Source organism: Stenella coeruleoalba (assembly GCF_951394435.1).
Source record: "Stenella coeruleoalba genome assembly, chromosome: 8".
In the NCBI taxonomy this organism is placed as follows: Eukaryota; Metazoa; Chordata; class Mammalia; order Artiodactyla; family Delphinidae; genus Stenella; species Stenella coeruleoalba.
The window spans coordinates 50,415,283-50,435,970 of record NC_137154.1 but is presented as its reverse complement, the minus strand read 5'-3'; the positions used below and the strand labels follow the sequence as shown (position 1 = coordinate 50,435,970).

Genomic DNA, 20,688 nt, shown 5'->3' with positions numbered 1-20,688 from the left:
ATGTCCATTTGGGGGACGCTCACACGTGTACATTTGTGCCTGTGTACTTGGGGTTGCCAGGTACCGATATGTGTGGTAGTTACAGGGGAGAACCTGCAACAGGAGGCTGGACCAGGGTCTGACCACACATGGCCTTCCTGACAGCCCCAGCCAAGCTGCAGACTTCAGAGTAATTTGGGCGTCATATCCCCTGTGAGTTAGGGTTAGAACCCCCAGTTTACAGATGAGGACGTTGAGGCCCAGGGAGAGAAAATGACTTGCCCAAAGTCACAGAGTGAGTCAGTGGCGCCTGGGACTGTTTCCTCTTTGTTCTCTGCTCTGACCCCAGCACCCCACGCAGGCCCTGACAAACAGGCAAGGTGGGAGGCCCAGGAAATGGCTGTGGAATGAGTGACCGGCAGAATGAAAGAATGAATAAACTAGTCCCCCGAATGCCAGACTCTTGTGCACAGTCTGCCCTCACCTCTTTTCCCCTGAGCCCAGAGAGGAATGTCAGGGACAGGAGATGTTTCCAAAATCCCTGTCCACCCAGTTGGCCGAAGGGTTCGCCGCCACCCCCCGACACCCCACCCCCGGCTGTGATAGTCTCAGGAATGCAGAGTTCCAGATGTGGGACTGGGTGGGGAAGTAGCAAGGCCCCCAGCCAGGCACCAGGCCTGGGACGTCCGCCTGTCAGACTGCCTGCCTCTTGTCCTGGGGACTGGGCTCAGACCCAGGGTTGGTGGGGGAGCACCCATGGCTGCCAGCAGGCCCTGCTGTCCCTCAGCTTCCCTGATGGAAAAGTGGGCGTGTGGCCTGGCTCTTCCAGCCCCTCACCTAAGAACCTCAAAACCAGCATTTTGCCGGGCGTGGCCCCCTGGCTGTAGGCTCCCTTCTAACCTCTTGCCCACACCCGCAGCTCTTCTTACAGCTGGGCAATGCTGCTGGGAACCGCTTCTGGGCAGCCAACGTGCCGCCCAGTGAGGCTCTGCAGCCCAGCAGCAGCCCTGGTGCCCGGCGGTGCCACCTAGAGGCCAAATACCGGGAGGGCAAGTACCGACGCTACCATCCGCTCTTTGGCAACCAGGAGGAGCTGGACAAGGTCAGGGCACTGGGCCTGTGAGGCCTCTTAAAACACTCCCGTTATTCATGCCCCCCCCCTACATTGCTCTCTCTGTTTCAGCCCATCTTTTCCACTAGCTCAGAGTGATGAGTGGCCCTGTAGGGAAACGGAGGCCCAGAGGGCAGAAGGACCCTGCCCAGCCACAGGGACAGTTGGGACAAAGCAGAGAGGAACCAGGCCTGACCCTTGGGCCAAGGCCACGTCCCCAGCATCTGTCTGCCTCCCTCCGCTCCTGATTCCTCTGTCTCCTCACCCCGTCCTGCTCCTGAATCCTGCCAAAAGGAGTGAACTTGGTGGGGATGCTATTTCCTGTCAGGCTCATGAAAAACAGCTGGCTGCTCCAACCCATCCCCTTCCACACCCCACTCAAGATGAGGCCCCTCATGGGCCCCAGGCCCTGACAGGCTGGGAGCCAAGCCCTGTCCCTGGTCTGGCTTGGCCTGAGTGGGAGGTTGCCTGTTCCGAGGCAGAGGGATGCCGCTTGTGACTTCTGGTCAACCTTCAGCCCTTCCCCCAAGCAGCCCCACCCAGTCGGGCTCAGTCCAGCTAGAAGCCCAGTGGGAGCCAGGCCTCCACCTCCCAGGAACCCAGGCGTCCAGCCCCCAGCCCAGCCCAGTCTAGCCCGCCAGCCAGGAGGGGCGGCAGCTCCCATTGGTTGGGAGGGATGGGCAGGCGGTGAGGAATTCAAATGTGGGAGGAATGAGCTACAAAGCACCCCCCTCTGGCCTTCCACAAGGCAGAGGGAGCTTGAGAGCCTCTAGAGAACACGCCTGGTGGCTGACAGGGTCCCAGGGGGCTGTCAGCAGGGTGAGGCCTGGACTGCTAGGACCCCTGGCCTCTGTGGGGATGCCCCTGCCCCCCCCCCACTCCGCTTGGCCTTTCTTTTCCTCCTCCTGTCTTTCTTCCTCCCTTTCTTTTCTTTCACCCTGAGGATGGACCCCTAACCTGGGTGACCCCTTCCTCTTCCCGACCCCGCACCCCGACCCCACCGCAGCACGACCCCTGTCCCACTTGCCCCTCACTCTGGCTTAGGCTGACCCTCCCCACTCCTCTCCCCTCCTCCCAGGCCCTGTGTGCCGCAGTCACAACCTCAGACCTGGCTGAGACCCAGGCGCTCCTGGGCTGCGGGGCTGGGGTCAACTGCTTCTCGGGGGACCCTGAAGTCCCCACGCCCCTGGCTCTCGCTGAGCAGGCGGGACAGACACTGCAGATGGAATTCCTTCGAAACAACCGGACCACAGGTGAGTGGCTGGTGGGACCATCCTCCTCAAGGGATGGGGCCTCCCTGCTGCCAGGGTCTGGCCCTTTGGAGGGCATGCCAGTTATTGGGTGCTAGGGGCTGGGTATTGTCCTGTGAGCTTTGATTTACGTACCACTTGAGCTCTAATTACAGCTCCTCCAGGGGCCCTGGTGCAAGAGTGTGTGTGGCGTTTCGGGTTTGCACGTCAGTGTGCATCTGTGCCTCTGCTTCCCCTTCACACGCGTGTTTGTTTGCGTCTCCCTTTGTGTCTCCGTCTCTGCATCTCTTTGTGTATTTGTGGGTTCCTCCCTGACCCAAGTGTGGGACCTCGGGGTGGCATCCGTGTGCCGGTGTCCGTGTGTCTCTGAGTTGCTGTGCTCTGCTTCCTTGCCCCTGGGAGTGTCGAGGGCGTTGGAGTTTGTGCATGTGCAGAGCGTGTCTGCGCTGCTGTCGGGGGGAGGTGCTGCATTTCTCTGTGTGCGGGGGACTCACCACAGCAGCCCTGTCCGCCGTTCTGTCTGGGTGGGGCTCTGTTGCAGACGGGTTGGGTCCCGTTTGGCTCCCGCTCTCGGGGTAGCTGAGGAGGGGGTGGTGGGGGTGAGCGCCGCTGGTCATGGCCCAGCGCTAGCCTCTGGGGCCACATCCTAGGACTGAGGGTGGAGATCTGCGGCCAGGACTCTGGGCTCAGGGCCATGGGTGGGTGGGGTGCGCCGGGCTGGAGAGAGCCCAGGTGTCCGGGGAAGGCACAGGAGACCACCCAGCTGGCTTGGGCTTTGGGACTGCTGGGAGCAGGGCTGGAGCCAGGCTGCTTCCTTAGGCTTTGCAGTGTCTGAGACACGCTCCCTTATTGTTGGTGAGTTTGCTCGAGGGCCGCCCCCCCCCCCACTGTAGTGTACTGGTCCTGTGCCTGCAACAGGAAGAGCTGGGCTGGGGATTCAGGGGAGCTCCCTGGAAGGAGAGGTACTGCAGCCGGGCCTTGTGAGTGGGATGGAATTCTCACAAGTGGGGAAAGGTGGAGAATGGCTTAGGCAGAATCCTGAATGTGGCAGTAGGAGCCCAGGAGTGCTAGTCAGGGAACGGTGCTGGGGAAGGAGGGGCGGGTGACTTGAGTGCCAGCTTAAATACCCAGCCCAGGTGGGGGCGAGGGGGACACCCTTGGATGGTGAGCATGACCAGCCACTCTTTCCCCCCCTTCCCAAAAGAGGTACCTCGGCTGGATTCAGTGAGGCCCCCGGAAAAGCACTACTCAGTTGTCCTGCCAACTGTGAGCCACAGCGGCTTCCTCTACAAGACCGCTTCCGCCGGGAAGCTGCTACAGGACCGCCGGGCCCGGGAAGGTGGGTGCCGGGCCAGAGCCCGCCCTGGCCATGGCATCCTGGCATGGTGGCTGGGCCAGAGAAGCCAGAGCTGGCCAGGCTGGGGGATCCATGAGGGCACCAAGTGCACTCTGGGTGTAGTCTCGGGTACACAGTTGGTGCTTAATAAATGGGCTGATCGGGGTGGGAGTAGAGCATGGCACTGCAGAGCAAGTCACTGCCAGCGTTTCCTTTAAAACAAAGAAGACTTTATTGAGTACCTATTAGGTGTGGGCCCTGTTTTGGGCATCTGGTATTTGGAGCACGTGGATGCTAGGAAGTTTGAGGACTAAGCTTAAAGGTCTGTCCATCTATCACCTCAGCCTTCCATTTGCTCCCAACTCTGAGTAAAATCCACGGTCCTTACTACCACGTCCCGCAAGGACCTGCACTCAGCCGCCCCACCCCATTACCTCTCTGACTCCTCTTCCCTCGCTCACTCTGCTCCAGCTTTACTGGCCTCCTTGCTGTTTCTCAAACATAACATTCATGCTCACCAGACCCTTTGTACTTGCTGTTCCCTCTGCCCAAAATGCTTTTCCCTAAATATCTGCATGGTTAGTCTCTCACTTCAAACAGGTCTCTGTTTAAATGTCACTCCTCGAAGACTTCATTCCCCACCGCTTAATCCAAAATAGCAAGCCCTACTTTCGCACTACTTACCTGACATTATTCATGGGTCTGTTTATTGATTCTCTGTGCCCTCCTGGAGTATAAACTTCTCTTGGCCAGCGCTGCAGCCCCCAGCACCTAGCACAGTGTCTAGCACACAGTGGGCCCTTGCAGGTGTCTGCAGGATGAGGAGTGACTGAGGCAGGGCTGGTGCTCCTGGAGGGAGCCCAGGCTGGGAGGCAGGCTCTGGGACACACTGCCTTCAGAGGGCAAATGTCATGTCCTCGTAGCCAGGATGACAGACAGTATCTGCTGTGTGAGCATCGTTGAGGCCGTTGCTCACCGCATCCCTCAGCACCCCCAGATGAAGCCCTCCAACTCCCAAAGAGATTTCTTTGGAACTCTGTGTTACTCACCACCTCACTGCCCCTGGGGCGCTGCCCCTAGTCTACCTTCCTCTGCCTGATAATGTCATTTATATAACTGCCTGGGTCATCCTTTTTTCACTCTGGGTGCCAGGAAGCTCTGAGCCAACACTCAATGCTGTGAACTATACGAGCCTGCATGGCCTTGACAATCTGTTCTTTCTCCTACTTTCCTGGTCCAGATTCCCATTTCTGTTCCTTTATGGGATCTTGTCAGTCTCCTCAGAGTCACTATAGGAGGAAGCAGAGTATAGAACAATGGGCACTGCTGGCAAAGGAGGGTGGGGCACAGGGGGTTATGGTATGAAAGGCTTCCTATGGCATTTGGGCTGGCCTTGAAAGATAGAGGGTGTGAGTGAAGGGAACAGGGTGAGCAAAAGCAGGGAGTGTGGGGTGTGTGTGCAGGAGTGGTCAGAGAGGTGGCCGGGGAGGTGGGCAGGGGCAGACCTGGCAGGTCCGGGGGAGAGGTGTGGGCTGGGCTGGGTTGGTGGAGCTACAGGGAGGAGGATGGATTTGGGGGAAGCTTGTGAGTTAGAATGGAGAGGACATGGGTCAGGTGGGAGTGGAGGCCCAGGGAGGATGCAGAGGTAGTGTTCAGGTGAGGGTGAAGGGCTCCCTCATGGTTCCCCTGCCCAACTTCTCCCCAGAATTCAGCCGACGCTGGTGTGTGCTTAGCGACGGGGTCCTGAGCTACTATGAGAATGAGCGGGCAGTGACCCCCAACGGGGAGATTCGGGCCAGCGAGATTGTGTGTCTGGCAGTGCCCACTCCCAACACCCATGGGTGAGCACCCCTGGGCAGAATCACAGACTGTTATTGATGTAAAGTCCAAACCTCCATTGGGGAGACAGGGAAACAGGCCCAGAGAGGGGCAGGGCCTCCCCAGGGTCGGACAGCAAGCTGGGGCTGTGCAGGGGCTAAACCGGGTTTCCCGAGGCCCTAGCCTAAGGCTTTTCTCCCACCTCATAGGGGGCCAGGGGAAGGGTAGTCACCAGGGCAGTGTGGTGGGTGAGGGGGCAGTGTTGGGTGGAGTGGGCCTGAATCCTGGCCTGTGTATCTACAGTTTTGAGCACACCTTTGAGGTGTACACAGAAGGAGAGCGGCTGTACCTGTTTGGGCTGGAGAGCGCAGAGCTGGCTCGTGAGTGGGTCAAGTGCATTGCTAAGGTGGGCCTGGGTGAGCAGGCGGGTGTGGGAGGAGTCTGTCAGGGCCCAGGGTAGGACCTCCTGGCCAATCCCCCCTGTATCCCAGCTTTCCCACCGCATGGATCAGGGGCTGGATGGAGGGCAGCAGACACAGAGCCAAGGCCCTGATGTGATCTGCAGCTCCCTGGTGGTGGGGGAGGTCAGGAGACCTATCTCAACTATGTGGAAGGAGGGCCGTGGGCCTTGCACTCCCTAGGTGCTCAATATATGTTTAATAATGAATGACAGGCAGAGCCATCCTAGGATGGACAGTGCTGCCTCCAGGGGGAGCGCCTTGTCCTGGAGGAAGGAGGCAGGAAGGCTGCAGAGGAGAGCTCTGCCCTGGGGACTAGAATCAGGTGCCCTCTGGCTCTCCTGTGCCGTGAGGGCCTGTGACTCTCATCCTCTTGTTCATCGACCAGTCATCTGTGAGCCTCCTGACAGTCAGTCCTCAGAGCCCCGGGGATCCAGGTGAACCCATCTTGATCCCAGCTCCTCAGTGGCTTCCATGCTGGTAGGGGAGACAGATGGGGTCCAAACAGCAAAAACTGTAATTGGTGCTACAACAGAGGGCAAGAATGCCTTGGTGCCGTGGGGCCCCAGAGAAGGGACATCCCTAATGGTGTCTGGGAAGGTGTTCCAGAGGAGGGCATATCTGAGTGAGTATGAAGTGGGACATGATACCCAACTTAGTTCACTGTGCCGGGTTCTGCCCTGGGGGAGAGAGAGGAGACAGCTGGGTGGAAAACAAGTACATGCCCACAAGCCAAAGGGCTGGGGTATCCAGGGCGGGCAGTGCTGTTGGCTGATGCAGCCTCCCTGGCCCTCTCCCCTTTCTCTGGCCTCCCCACCAGGCGTTCGTGCCTCCCCCGGCTGAGGATCTGCTGGCCCGGGATTTTGAGAGGCTTGGGCGCCTACCCTACAAAGCTGGCCTGAGCCTACAGCGGGCCCAGGAGGGCTGGTTTGCCCTCCTCGGCTCCGAGCTCCATGCTGTCTTCCCAGAGGGGCCCTGCGAGGAGCCGCTGCAGCTTCGGAAACTACAGGAGCTTTGTGCGTGCACCTGGGCCTGGGCCCCAATCTCCGGGGCACCCTATCCTGGGCTCCCAGGCCCCAGCCCCTCCCCAGAAGTTTGAACTGTACCCTAGCCTGGCCAGAAGGAGCCAGCCTGCCCTCTCATGTCCTCTCCTGGCCTTGGGGTGCATCTCAGCCACCCCAGGGGTTGGTGGGTGTGTCCCAGGGGTGTGTGGACGCAGAGAGCCTCAGCAGGGAGCAGGCTGGGGACCATGAACAAGGCCTGGGCCTCACCTCAACCCATCCCTCCACAGCCGTCCAAGGGGACAGCGAGAACCAGGTGCTGGTGCTGGTGGAGCGACGGAGGTGAGCTCTGGCCTCCCTGAGGGGCTCTGAGAAGCCTGGAAAGTCTGACAGGCCTGGGAGGGGTGGGGCAGGGGTAGGTCCCCAAGTGACTGACTCCCCGGCCCAGGACGCTGTACATCCAGGGGGAGCGGCGGCTGGACTTCACGGGCTGGCTGGGGGCCATCCAGAAAGCAGCGGCCAGCTCAGGGGACACGCTGTCGGAGCAGCAGCTTGGAGACTCGGATATCCCGGTGATTGTGTACCGCTGTGTGGACTACATCACCCAGTGCGGTGAGCCCCGCCCCCATGGCACAGGCCCCGCCCCTCCCCACCCTCCTGCCCCAGAGGCCAAGCCTCGCCTTCCCGGCCGTGAGGCCCTCCCCTTGACCAATGCTCCTGGCCCCTCACGTTTGGCTCCGCCCCCAGCTCAGCCCCACCCCTCTCCAGGCCTGACGTCGGAGGGCATCTACCGCAAGTGTGGGCAGACATCAAAGACACAGCGGCTGCTGGAGAGCCTGCGGCTGGACGCTCGCTCTGTGCGCCTCAAGGAGGGCGAGCAGCACGTGGACGACGTCTCCTCGGCGCTCAAGCGCTTCCTGCGAGATCTGCCCGATGGGCTGTTCACTAGAGTCCAGCGCCTAGCCTGGCTGGAGGCCTCAGGTGGGCCCTGCAGCCCGTGCCCAGCCTGAGACCAGGCCAGTGCTGCTGACTTGTACACTCTGATCTCAGTTTTCCCTCCCCTCCCCGTCATGCACTTGGACTAGGCATGCCCCAGTGGTGGGCTCCAGTCCTTCTCCCTCCTTTCTTCTTATTCCTATTGTCACTCTATACAGAGCCAGGGTCCCTTGGAGAATTCTTTATCTTTGCTGCATGGCTGGCCTGATTTGACTTAGAGGGGGCCAGGGAGTGGTGTCACCTAGGATGAGAGGCAGGGCAGCCAGAGGGGTGGGACAGGGGAGGTGGTTACAAGAGGGTTCCTGACCCGATCCATCTTCCCCCACCCAGAGATTGAGGATGAAGAGGAGAAGGTCTCCAGGTACCGAGAGCTACTGGTGCGTCTGCCCCCAGTCAACCGGGCCACGGTGAAGGCCCTTATCAGCCACTTGTACTGGTGAGAAGCGGTGCTACCTGGGGGCTGGGGTAGAAAAGACTCTTTTATTCCCAATTTGGCTGCCTGTTCTCCCCGGGAACCAAGTGGGCCTGGGAACTGAATGTTGCCTTATGATGTGCTCTGGTCTTGGACACTTTGTCTCCCAGCTTACTTCCTGCAGGGTGGGAGAATAGAGGCGGTTTCAGCTGGTGGACAGATCTCTCAGTTTCCCAGCCCTGCTTCTCCCCAGGACCCAAGATATGGCCAGAAAGACTGTCCCCTTGTCTCCTTAACTATTGTCCTCTCTGACTGGGACCTCCCCTGGCCTGTCTCCAGGGGCCATGCATGGGCTTGTCAGGAATTGGGCAGGTGAGGTGGGGAAGTCCTGGGCTGACTCCTCAAGGCTTCCATCCTTCCCTGTCCAGTGTCCAGTGCTTCTCAGACACGAACCAGATGAACACGCACAACCTGGCCATTGTGTTTGGGCCCACGCTCTTCCAGACAGATGGGCAGGACTACAAGGCCGGCCGCGTGGTGGAAGACCTCATCAGCCACTATGTGATGGTGTTTAGTGTGCGTCCCCAGCCAGTGGGCAGTGGAAGGCAGAACTCAGCCCTGGGCGGCAGTGACCATCTGTCCCTCTCCCTTTCCCAGGTGGACGAGGAGGAGCTGAGGAAGCAGCGGGAGGAGATCACTGCCATTGTGAAGATGCGTGTGGCTGGCACTGCTAGTGGGACTCAGGTGAAGGGCAGGGCCTGGGGTGGGGGGCTCAGGCCAGCCACCTGCACCTGCTCCCCAGGCCTCCAGCTGAGCCCTGTCTCCCCACAGCACGCCGGCGACTTCATCTGCACTGTGTACCTGGAGGAAAAGAAGGCGGAGACAGAGCAACATGTCAAGGTGAGGGCCAGGGACCTAGAAGTTAAGGGGCCGGGAGAGTCAGGCTGGGCTGGGTGCAGGCTCAGATGACCAGGGGAGCACAGCTTCCATGCTGAGGGGAGCCCTGGTTTGGGACCTGTATCTGGCTAGTGCCAGGGCCTGTCTCTTTCCCTTTTCCCCACCCAGCTCATCAGGACCACTCAGACACCCCCCTGCATCCCAGGACTCCAGAGGACCCTGAGAGGGGTGGGCTCGGCCCCTGGATCACACAGCAGGGTTGTGGCAGAGCAGGGGCTGGGGATGGGGTAGGCTGATCTCCTCCTCCTGCTGGGTCCCCACAGATCCCAGCATCCATGACAGCTGAGGAGCTCACCCTGGAGATCTTGGATCGCAGGAATGTGGGCATCAGGGAGAAGGACTATTGGACCTGCTTCGAGGTCAACGAGAGGGAGGAGGCAGGTGGGTGACCACAGGATTGGTGCAGGAAACGGGGTGGCCCCAGTCTGTCCTCCTCTACCCCACAGTGTGCTGACAGTGGTGGTGAAGGGGGTTTTAGATGATGGATGTTGCTGTCACGCTGTGATCTCAGTGATGGTGGTGATGTGCTGGCAGGGGTTCAGGTGACGTGGCTGATGGAAGGGACCGTGAAGGGGTAGATGGTGTCGGCTCTGGCGCTTTCTCAGGTGTCGGCGAGAATGGTGCTGCTTGCAAGGGTGGAGATGCTGAATTTGATAATGGGATTGTGAGTGGCAGCGTTGGTGGTGAGGGGGTCGTGGGTGGTGATGAGCATGCCGAAGGAGTGGGGTGGGCTGTTGTGAAGGCGCCAAGGGGAAGGTGAAGGGGAGTGATAAAGGCATTTTAGGGTGAAGGATGGTCTCAGTGGCAGTGGAGGATGAGGGCGTATCTGTTCATTTGTTTTACCGTTATTTGTTGAGTGCCAGGCACTGGGCAGGGAAGCCAGAAACACAGTCCCTACCCTCTTGGGGGTAGTCTGGTATGGAATAGAGACACTAGTCCCATGATCACACCGGTAAACGCACAACTACAGCCGTGTTAACTGCTGTGAAGGAAAGGGCCACAATGCCACCAGAGCTGTTTTTAAATTTTTATTATTCATTTATTTATTTTTGCTGCATTGGGTCTTCGTTGCTGCACGCGGGCTTTCTCTAGTTGTGGCGGGCGGTGAGCGGGGGCTACTGTTCTTTGCGGTGCGCGGGCTCCTCATTGCGGTGGCTTCTCTTTCTTGCAGAGCACGGGCTGTAGAGTGCAGGCTCAGTAGTTGTGGCTTGCGGGCGCTGGAGTGCAGGCTCAGTGGTTGTGGTGCACGCGCTCAGTTGCTCCGTGGCATGTGGGATCTTCCTAGACCAGGGATCAAACCCGTGTCTCCTGCATTGGCAGGCGGATTCTCAACCACTGCGCCACCAGGGAAGTCCGTCACCAGAGCGTATAACAGGGTCTTTGGCTTTGGAGTCCCTGGGTTAGGAGGTTAAGGCAGAGTAGGGGTTCCGTGGTGAAGAAGAGGGGAAAGTACTTCGAGGCAGTGGGAACAGCATGGGCAAACGCCCTGTGGTGGCTGGGGACACTATTCTTTTAAGGAGCTTAAGATAAGGACAGTGAGAGGTTGTGGCCCGGGATGGGGCTGGAGATAAAGGCGGAGGCCGCCCTCAGGGCCTGACAACAATGCAAGTCCATTGAAGGGTGAGTGGTTGGGAGCTTGAAAAGATTGCTCCTTACTGCTGGGTAGAGAGATGTGGGGAGAGGGCATGAGAGCACACAGCAGAGACTGCTTCAGAGGCCACAGTACTGGTCCAAGAAGATGGGATCATGGGCCAGGGTGGCTGCAAGGAGATGGACAGAAGCAGAGAGATTTGACACATGGAAGCTGAGAGGGAGGAGGGTTTGCTTCTGACCTGGGTGGCCTGGGGGGTGGTGCCGGTTTCCCTGATGAGGACACACAGGGAAGATCACCGGCTTGGTTTTGGACATGTTGGGTTGGAGCAGGTTTGGTCCCAGCCACATGTGTTGGGTGTGGGAGGTGGTCAGGGCAGCGGTGTGGCGCCAGGAGGCAGAGGGAGTAGACAGTGCCCTTGGGCACGTAGGTGATGTGTGTACATGGGCCAGCCCTCAGTGCTGTAGGCCAAGTGGCCCTGGTGACGGTGTGCCCTCTCCCCAGAGCGCCCCCTGCACTTTGCGGAGAAGGTGCTGCCCATCCTGCATGGGCTGGGCATGGACAGCTACCTGGTGGTGAAGAAGCACCAGTCCATGGAGGCCATGCTGCTGTACCTAGGTAGGTGGTGTCCCTGGATGGGTGGTGCCTACAGGGTCGGGCAGCCTGGTGGCAGGTCCCTCCATCCAGAGCTGGGGCGTGATCAGGAACAGCCCAGGCAGAGGGCGCCAGGCGGGCAGGCCTCTTCGGAGGCTGGGGCAGGATGGACCCTGCCCTGGGTGTCTGTGTCTATGGGCGGGGCGTTGGTGCAACCCTGTGCCCACTCCACTCCTCCCCCAGCCAGCCATGTGGGTGAAACCAAGCACGGCATGATGAAGTTCCGAGAGGACCGCAGCCTCCTGGGCCTGGGCCTGCCCTCAGGGGGCTTCCACGATCGCTACTTCATCCTCAACAGCAGCTGCCTGCGGCTCTACAAGGAGGTCCGGGTACGTGATCCTGCTGGGTCCTGCCCCGAGGAGGGCACCAGCGTCCGGGTACGTGATCCTGCTGGGTCCTGCCCCGAGGAGGGCACCAGCGCCCGGGTACGTGATCCTGCTGGGTCCTGCCCCGAGGAGGGCACCAGCGCCCGGGTACGTGATCCTGCTGGGTCCTGCCCCGAGGAGGGCACCAGCGCCCGGGTACGTGATCCTTCTGGGTCCTGCCCCGAGGAGGGCACCGGCGCCCCGGTGTGCTCAGACACCCGAGCACAGATGTCCCCCTGGGCCTAACAGTGGGAGCGTCCCCATCACGGGGTCTCGGGGTGGCACAGCAGTTGTGGGGAGCTGTGGATTCTCAGAGACCCTCCTGCTGTGGCCCTCGGTGATCACATGGCTTTGCCCTGGAGCCCTCCTAGGCCCTGGTACCTGGATGCCATCACATCAGGCTTGGGCTGCTCACCTGTGCCAGGTCATGGCACCCACAAGAACATGCTACGTGGTGACAGCCCCAGGTTGTGGCCTGTGCATGCCTTGTTGCTTCATAGGCCATACCCCATCCCGGCCCACTCCATGCACGCCCATGCTGTCCACACGCCGGGCGTCCTCCCAGACCAGACGCCATCTCCGTCCTAGCACTGCCCCCGCTGCCCCAGCATACAAGCCACATCCCGCCATGCACCACTACACACACTGTCCTAGCTCTGGACCTGGGCCTCCTTCTTCCGTAACCCTGATCCTCTATCAAACAGAGCCAGAGGCCGTGGAGCGGGGCCCCTGAGACCGTGAGTAGCTGCGGGTCAACTGCCGGCTGCCTTACACCTCCTGGGGGCCAAGTGAGCCTAGTGGGAGCGTGGGGACCCAGCCAGAGCTCCTGGCCGTCTCCAGGCATGGTTTCCCGGCCTCCACCCTAGGGCTTGTGGCCTAGGCTCTTTCTCTTCATCCCAACCCTATCCCAGAGTGCTTCTCCCAAGATAAGGGCCCCCGTCAGTGCGATGCTCTAGACTTTTCCAAAAGCTTCAGGGTGGAGGCTGTGGAGCCAGTTAATGGAAGCCCCTAGGTTTGGATTAGAGCTCTGATCTTCACCTCCTGTCACCCCTGGAACCACCCTCTTCCCAGCCCTGGAGAGAGTTCCAGGGCTATTAGAATGTGCTCGCTACTGCCCTCATCTTAAAACGCAAGAGCAGGACTACAGAGGCCTGTGGTGTATCCCCCAGCTGTAGTGGCCTCCCTAGCTGGTTGCCAGCCTTTGTTTGCACACCCTGGGAGAGGGGAGTTCATCCTCTCCTCCCTTGGTGCTGCTCTGTCCCTAGAATGATAGTATCATACTGAGTATCACTGTTCAGGTTCAGCTGAGATCTGCCTCCCATGACACCCCTGTGGATCCCAGCTGTGCCTTGGGTGCCACAGAGTATAGATGCTCTGCAGAGACAGGCAACAGAAACGGGTTTCTAAGGCCAGGGGTCCAGCCTGAGCTCCTACCAGTGTCTCCTGCCCTTTCTGCCCCTTGCGTCTCCTGAGGACATCTGGACAGGCCTGGCTGCCGTGGGAGCCCAGCAGATAGAGCAGGACCCTCACCTCCCTCTCTCTGCACGTTACACCTCTATTAATGCAGCCTGGGCTCCTGCTGACCCTTGTGGGGAACGCCTCTTCTTCTCTCCTTTGCCTCCCTCTGTGATCACATCCTTGCTTCTGGGCCCATCCACCCCTCCGGTCAGTTCCCCTTGGTTCTAGATGCTATTTCCCTGGCCCTCTCCCTCTAGAGGTGCTTAGCCCCTTGGAATAGAACCAGACCGTCAGTGTGGGCAGGGAGGAGGGAGAATGGCTGAGGCACCTGGAAAAGCAGCTGCTGGTCCCTTGACACAGAGGAGAGGAGGCAGGAGAGCTAGAAAGAAGCAGATCTAATGTTTATCGAACCAGGCTTGGTGCCCAGCCTTTCACATACTGGGACGTGTAATCTCACTACTGTCCTGTGTGGAGGGGTATTGTCCCTTTTTCACAGGTGAGAAAGCAGGCTTCAGGTGACTTGCCCAAGGCCATCTCAAGGTGGTAGCTTGGGACTCGAACCCAGATTTGTTAGCCTCAAAGCTTCAGCTTTTTATTCCTTGAAATATAGGAACCAAGACCTCATAGCAAGGGCTGGTCAGCTCAGGGCTAGATGGTGCTCTCCCCAGTGGCAGCCGGCACCTGGTCTCACAGGAGCCCTGGGAAGGTGTGTTTTGGCTACTGAGGTGTTGGTGATTCTGGTATTTGCTAGTTTATGGGGCAACAGGACAGAAGATTTGAAATTGGGACAGTCCCTGGCAATTCAGGCTATGTGAACACCCAAGCCTCCTCCTGGAGTCTCCCATTGTTAAAGACCCTGAGGCCCCTGGGAAAAGCACATTCTAGAAAGATCTTGGTTCCAGCAGAGGTCTTTGAGCATCAAGGAGTGAACTTCATTCCCTGCCAGTGACCTTATACCTCGGAGATGCTGGCAACATGAGCTGTTTGATCAGAAACGAAGATTACATTGACTGACGCTCCCCCTGCCCCCCAGAGTCCCCCTCAACCTTCTTGTCTTGGCCATGCTCACATCATAAGCCTGCCACGTACACGCCACACGCACCAGTACCTGAGGAAGTAGCGGCCTGAGGGTGGTTTTTTTCTGGTTCTGAAGGAGCCACAGCCTGGCCTGACCGCCTCCATTCCCTTAATCCTCTCCACGCCCCCACTGCAACCACTGTTCCTGTCACACGCCTGGGCTGGCTCCGCCCACTCCGGAGTCACTTTACTCCTTGCTTTTAGTTCTCTTCCCCTCACACCCACAGCCCGACTTCTTCCAAGCCCACTGTCTGCTTTTCATTCCCTCAGCCTGATTCCTTCTGTACCTGCAGCTCAGTTTCCCCCACATCCTTTCTCCTGTCATGCTCAGAGCTGAATGTTGCATGCCTGCGCCTAACTTTTACGGCCTCTGTCTCAGTCTTTCCATTCCTGCTGCCTGGTTTCTTCCAACTGCAGTCTGATTTCTTCAGTGCTCTCAGCCTTGTGTCTTCCCTGCTTGCATGCAGGCCTCTTCTTTCTTGTATTCTCCCTAGACGTTGTTTCTCCCGTATCGGCAGCCTGCTCTCCTTATCTCTGCCCTGTTTCCTCCCTGCCTGCAGCCCTGATCATCTGTGCCCGTGGCTCACCTTGTTCTGGCCCTCTTGGGCACATAGCCATTGTCCTGCTATGTATGTGCAGGAGATGTGGGGCTCCCCCTTCAGGGGCTTGGTCGTTAGGAGGACTGGGGGTGAAAGCAGGGTGAAGGTTCCTAATAAGCCCTTCTTAAACTACACCCCCTGTGATAGCACCGAAGTCTCCACTGATTCCCTAGGCAGCCCATCCTATTGTGACCTCACAGGGAAGTCCACCAATTCCCGAAATTCTCCATCTCCCTGGCCATCCCCTAGTCATCCCCTAGTCCCCTCTTTTTGTTCCTGCTGAGGAGCCATGCCTGGGGGTGGCTGGGAGCAATGGTGGGGAACAGTAGAGGTGGCTCAATCTGTGACCCCCAGTTTTGGTTGTAAGTGACTCCCCCTCCCCTGCCATCCACCCTGGTGTCCCTGTTGGCACCAGGGGTGCCTGGTGGGGGCAGGGTTTCAAGCAAGTGGCTCCCAGAGCAGGAGGAAGGCTCATTCGCTTGACCTCCAACCCGCTGCTTCCCTGGAGGTCAATGCTCCCATCCCCCTGCCTCTGAGCCAGCCTGCTCCTTCCGAGCCCGGACCCATATGCAGAGGTGGGGACCAGAGATGAGCATGTCAGTGATCTGGTGCCCCTCCCCAGTACATTGGTCTGTCGCTTCCTGGCCTAGACCACTGGGAAGTTCTTCCCGTGGTCTACGGAACGGCCGTTCTGCTTCAGCTCGAGTCATTAGCCTTCACTTTGTGGAGCCAAAGAGCCAGTAACTGCTCACCTCACAAGCCTTCTGTTCACACAGTCAACCCTGGAGGCTCCATGGGGCAGGGAAGGGTGAAGAATAAATAACCTGAGACACACAGACAGCCGAGGCTCTCAGCTCCTGTACACTCGCTCAGTTTGGTGCCAAAGGGTGATGTGCAACGTGCAGACTTGTCCCTCTGCAGACAGCCTGGATCAGCCTATGATATTGACACAGATCAGTTCTCAGTTTGCAGGGCTGCAGGGAGGGACTGGGGATCAACTGCTGCGGACATCCAGCTACCTCGGGGACAAGGGTTGACTGTCTGATGCTGGGGCAGGGAGAGGGGCCTGGGGGCTCTGTTGAGCTAGATTGTGAGCAGGGAGGGCTTTGTCAGGAAGGCTTGCTGGAGGAGGGCTCCTGGGCTGGGAGGTAGAGAGGCTGGGGAGAGGGGGGAGGGAGGCACCCAGTTGGGAGATCTGCCCCAGTGCGCACCCTGACTGACTGAAGTTCCTACTCCTTCTTCCTCTGCCACCCAGAGTCACCGGCCTGAGAAGGAGTGGCCCGTCAGGAGTCTCAAAATCTACCTGGGAGTGAAGAAGAAACTCCGGCCACCCACCTGGTGAGCTGGGGCGGGGGAGGTGGGTCCACGACTAGGGCCTGCGGGGCTCAGAACTGATGGGGGAGGCACAGCTGAGGGCTGTGAACTTGACAGGGACTGGCTCATAGTTCTGAGGGTGTGGTCTCCCAGACCAGCAGCATCAGCATCACCTGGAAACACATTAGAAACCCGAATTCTTGGGTACCACCCCAGACGTGCTGAATCACGGATTCTGGGGCTGAGGCCAGCAGTCTGTGCTGTCACAAGCCACCTAGGGGACTCTGATGCTTGCTCATGTTTAAGAACCATTGGCCTGGATTGAAATCCAGTTAGTCACTGACTAGCTCTGGGACCTTTCTGTGCCTCACTTCCCACATCTGAGGAATGGGGAAAATAATGGCACGCCTGTTCCAAAGGGTGGTTGTGTGGGGTTTTTTCCTTCTTCTTTTTTTAGTTGAAGCATAATTGATATGGTGGTATGCTTTAACAGTTGAAAAGTGATGCATAGCCACTATCACTGTTATTAACTGCAGTCACTAGGCTGGGGTTTCTGGCATTCACCTTTTACCCGCTGGCTGTGCCTGCTTCTCTCTGGGGGGTAGGGCTGGGGGGTGGGGGAGCCAAGGCCCTGGGAGGCTGGCAGGGCTGTGAGAGGAAGAGGCAGCGGCCGGGATGTGCTGTGCCCACAGAAGGACTTGAACTCTGCCCCCAGCCCTGGCCCAGGCTTCTGGGCTCTGTCCTAGGCTCTCACTGGGGCTATGAGGCCTCTCTGGGCTGTCAAGTGACCCCACCTGCCCCTTCTCTGCAGCTGGGGCTTCACGGTGGTGCACGAGACGGAGAAACACGAGAAGCAGCAGTGGTGAGTGAGGGCCCCATGCCGAGGAGAGATGGTAGCATGACCCCCTTGGTTGGGTCCCCTCACTGTCCAGATCTGGGCCCTGCCCCCGAGACCCTGGGCGGGGGAACACGGTAGGGTATCCCTGCTCAGCCAGGCCCTGGCGGCATCCAGACCTGTGCCCCACCCTGCAGGTACCTGTGCTGTGAGACGCAGATGGAGCTCCGGGAGTGGTTCGCCACTTTCCTCTTCATGCAGGTACCAGGCGCGGGGTGTGGGGTGGGTCCCGGGAAGCCTCCATTACAGAGAAGGGGTATGAGTGCTTCTTCACTGTTCAGGCCACCGATTGCTTCAGGATGTTGAGTTGCCTTTAATCCACTTGTTCGTTCATTCTCACGTAAACCCTTCCTGGTACCTGCTCTGGTCCAGCTCTGAGCCAGGCATGCTAGAGACAGAGGGTGCAGACCCCTTCCCTCGGGCACTCACTCCCCACGTAGAAAGGAAAACAGACCCAGAAGGAGCCTGTTAGAGCCCAGTGCTGTGGTGACAGAGGGAAGCCAGGGATCCTACCTCGTGGAGGTGTTGGGTGAGGTGAGGAAGGCAGCAGGGAGGGGGTATCGTGGAAGCTGAATCTTTGGGGATGAGGGAGCGTTCACCAAGCAAAGGCGGGGGTGGGGCGGCTTCGAGGCAAAGGGAACAGTTTGCACACAGGCGTAGCAGGATTGCCGACAGGGTGTAAAGGGAGAAGCCAGGCACGCTAGAAGTTGGCACTGGAAACGAAGTTGGGAGTAAAATCTCAGTCTTGAAGGCCATGCCAAGGAAGCTGAACTTGACCTAGTCGGCAGTTTGAAGGGAGAGTTTTAAGCAAGAGTGGTGCGCAGGGTTGAGTCTGAGTTTGAGGGTCCATTCTGGGTGCGGTGTGCAGGGGAGGATGGGCTGAAGGGCCGAGCCTGGAAGTGAGGAGGCCAGTGAGGTAGTTGCTGCAGTGGGCCAGGTGGGAACAGGCTGGGGAGGACTCGAAGCCAGAGCAGGGCTAGAGGGGTGGGTTGGACATAAAATAGGTGTTTGTTTGTTTGTCTTTTGGCCGTGCGGCATGCGGGATCTTAGTTTCCCTGGTTGGGATCTTAGTTCCCCAACCAGGGATCGAACCCGTGCCCCAGGCAGTGGGAGCACGGACTCTTAACCACTGGACCACCGAGGAAATCCCAAAACAGGTTTTTAAAATGAGAGCTCAGAATTGTTTGGGGAGAAGGGAGACAAAACTGTACCAGGGCTTGGGCTGAGCTCTTTTAGCCCTGAGCTTCCTGGTAGTCAAAAGTCAAAAGGGAAACAGAGCAGATTCTAGAGTTTCCTTGGTTCCTGGTGAAAGGAAGCAGACATGTTCCTCTAGAACTGTTTTCTTGGCACTGCGTTCTTGAAGCGGTTTGTTTGTGGACCTGGAAATGAGGGTTGTTGAGTAATGTAATTGGCTGGGCTTTGCCGGGGATACAGTCATGTTCTCCTAACAGCTGCTTCTCATATCTGCTCAGATCAAAGCTGAGGGTTTCACCTCAGATCATAGCTGGAGGCATTTCTTGGAAGGGTGGGTGGATCCGGAGTTGAGTGTCTAGGCCAGCAAACCGAGCCCAGACCCCAACACCCCTCCTCTCCCCTGCTGCCCAGCACGACGGCCTGGTGTGGCCCTCAGAGCCCTCACGCGTGTCCCGGGCGGTGCCTGAGGTCCGGCTGGGCAGTGTTTCGCTGATCCCCCTGCGCGGCAGTGAGAATGAGATGCGCCGGAGCGTGGCTGCCTTTACTGCGGACCCCCTTTCTGTGAGTGGCTCTCCATTCCTGTGGGCAGGCGGCTGGGAACCTGGCTGGAGCCTGCCTTCCACCTGACTCACTCTGCTTCTCCTCTCTGAGTGCCCTCCGGCCCTGTCCCTCCGTCCTCATTGGGAGTCCTGACAGGCCCCTTTGGTTCACCTGGTTCCCGGGAGACCCCTCTCTGCTGGCCCCTGGCCCCTGCTCCCTGTGAGTCTTCACAACGTGCTCATGAAATCTGGACTTCTGTGCCTTCCCACAGCTCCTCCGAAACGTCTGATCGCAGGTGGGACTCTGCCACCGTGAAGCCTTCGTGGGCAGACACCCTCATGCCCTGCGTGCCTGGTGTGAGCCAGCAGGGGGCACATGAGGAAGCCGCACCCCCAGACCCCTCATCCTGACTGCAGCCTGGGGTTCCCTGGCCAGGACGTGGGGGGCAGGCAGCAGGGTCTGCCTGAGGAGGAATCCCTTACCTGCTCTGTCCAGGTGCTCAGCCCTCCTGGCCTGGCCTGCTCCCCCGCTGGGTCACACACCCTGAGTTTAAGGGGTTGGAGAGATGGGCATCAGTGAGGCACTCTGGCGGACTGCCATCCTTTCAGAGGCTCAAGGCCCTGGGGCCCCCGCTGGAAGGGAGCCCACCCCTTTGCCACAGACTCCAGAACAGCTCTAAAGGAACACTCAGCTGGGGTGGGGAGGGAGCTCTTGGGTAAATGTATACAGGGCTGAGAACTGGACTTGGGGGACTTTAGCCCCCCTTCTGGTCTGGGCTTACTGGGAGGGCCTAGGCTGCCCGGTGCCCCTTCCCCACTTTGGGGACCTTTTGATAATATAAATATATCTGTATATTTTATCCCCTGGTGCTGAGGTCTATGATTGGTTGGGGGTTTCAGGTGTCCCAGGGTAAGAGGGGACAGGAGGACAGGCACTCCAGAGGTGAGTGCCTTGGACCCTGAAGCCGGGGACCTGACCCTGCTGTCTCCAGGCCCTCAGCTGTCCAGATACTCTCCCCCTGCCCCAGACAGAGCCCCAGGCTGGCTCCAAGCTGTCCTCACTGTACTCCTGTACAGATGGCGTGGGGATTGTGGGTCCTGACTCTGACCAGGACAGACCCCAGCTAGATTGAGTCCCTCTCCCTGCTGTAGTCTGATTCTGAGCCAGGGGCTGGTTGTGTGGTATGTGAGTGACTCAGGGTAGCTCGTCATTAGCCCTTCTAGAGACACAAGGTCACGGAGGGAGTGACAGGACCTTTATTAAATTAGGAAGAAGGTCCTCAGGTTACCCTTGGCTCCTGTGCACACCCCTTCAGAGGTGCCCTGCCTTGGACCAGGAAGCTGCCCTCACTGGCCACCTCCAAGAAGACAAGGCCCTGGCAAGTGGGGGGGCGATAAGGAGCTGTTCAGAGACGAATTGGGGACTCCCTGGGAAGGTGCCAGATACCACATTCCGCCTCTGCCTAGAGCCTCATTCCCAGCCTCTCTCCAGGGGCCCAGCGGGCAGACAGGCTGGCCTCCCAGCCTCAGCCTCAGCCGCTGGAGCTGGGCAAGCTGGGCAGCCCCTGACTTCTCACTGATCCAGTTCAGTGGGGAGGCCTGGATGCCGGTGGGGGTCTTGGTGGCCTGGACTCCAGGTTCCTTGTTCCTGTCTCTCGGGAAGGGGAGGTAGATGCCACACTGG

General features: G+C 59.0%; 1 protein-coding gene across 7 annotated transcripts in view; it reads left to right on the top strand.

The window, feature by feature from the left end:
• The window catches only part of ARAP1 (ArfGAP with RhoGAP domain, ankyrin repeat and PH domain 1), a 41,051-nt gene extending 20,814 nt beyond the window's left edge, over positions 1-20,237 (top strand). For 2 of the 7 annotated variants that reach the window (XM_079929193.1, XM_079929192.1), the window contains exons 11-32: positions 899-1,081; positions 2,169-2,343; positions 3,545-3,679; positions 5,382-5,517; positions 5,798-5,900; positions 6,773-6,968; positions 7,244-7,295; positions 7,402-7,565; positions 7,722-7,934; positions 8,280-8,385; positions 8,790-8,937; positions 9,019-9,105; positions 9,193-9,261; positions 9,582-9,699; positions 11,414-11,527; positions 11,747-11,892; positions 12,633-12,665; positions 16,318-16,400; positions 17,188-17,238; positions 17,409-17,472; positions 18,877-19,026; positions 19,277-20,233. In XM_079929193.1, coding sequence (XP_079785319.1) covers positions 899-1,081; positions 2,169-2,343; positions 3,545-3,679; positions 5,382-5,517; positions 5,798-5,900; positions 6,773-6,968; positions 7,244-7,295; positions 7,402-7,565; positions 7,722-7,934; positions 8,280-8,385; positions 8,790-8,937; positions 9,019-9,105; positions 9,193-9,261; positions 9,582-9,699; positions 11,414-11,527; positions 11,747-11,892; positions 12,633-12,665; positions 16,318-16,400; positions 17,188-17,238; positions 17,409-17,472; positions 18,877-19,026; positions 19,277-19,294 — 2,544 coding nt within the window. In that variant the 3' untranslated portion in view covers positions 19,295-20,233. Of the gene's footprint in view, positions 1-898; positions 1,082-1,897; positions 1,910-2,168; positions 2,344-3,544; positions 3,680-5,381; positions 5,518-5,797; positions 5,901-6,772; positions 6,969-7,243; positions 7,296-7,401; positions 7,566-7,721; positions 7,935-8,279; positions 8,386-8,789; positions 8,938-9,018; positions 9,106-9,192; positions 9,262-9,581; positions 9,700-11,413; positions 11,528-11,746; positions 11,893-12,632; positions 12,666-16,317; positions 16,401-17,187; positions 17,239-17,408; positions 17,473-18,876; positions 19,027-19,276 lie in introns of those variants that run through there. The other 5 variants (XM_079929198.1, XM_079929194.1, XM_079929196.1 and 2 more) reach the window with 5 other exon arrangements.
• The last annotated feature ends 451 nt before the right edge of the window (positions 20,238-20,688 follow it).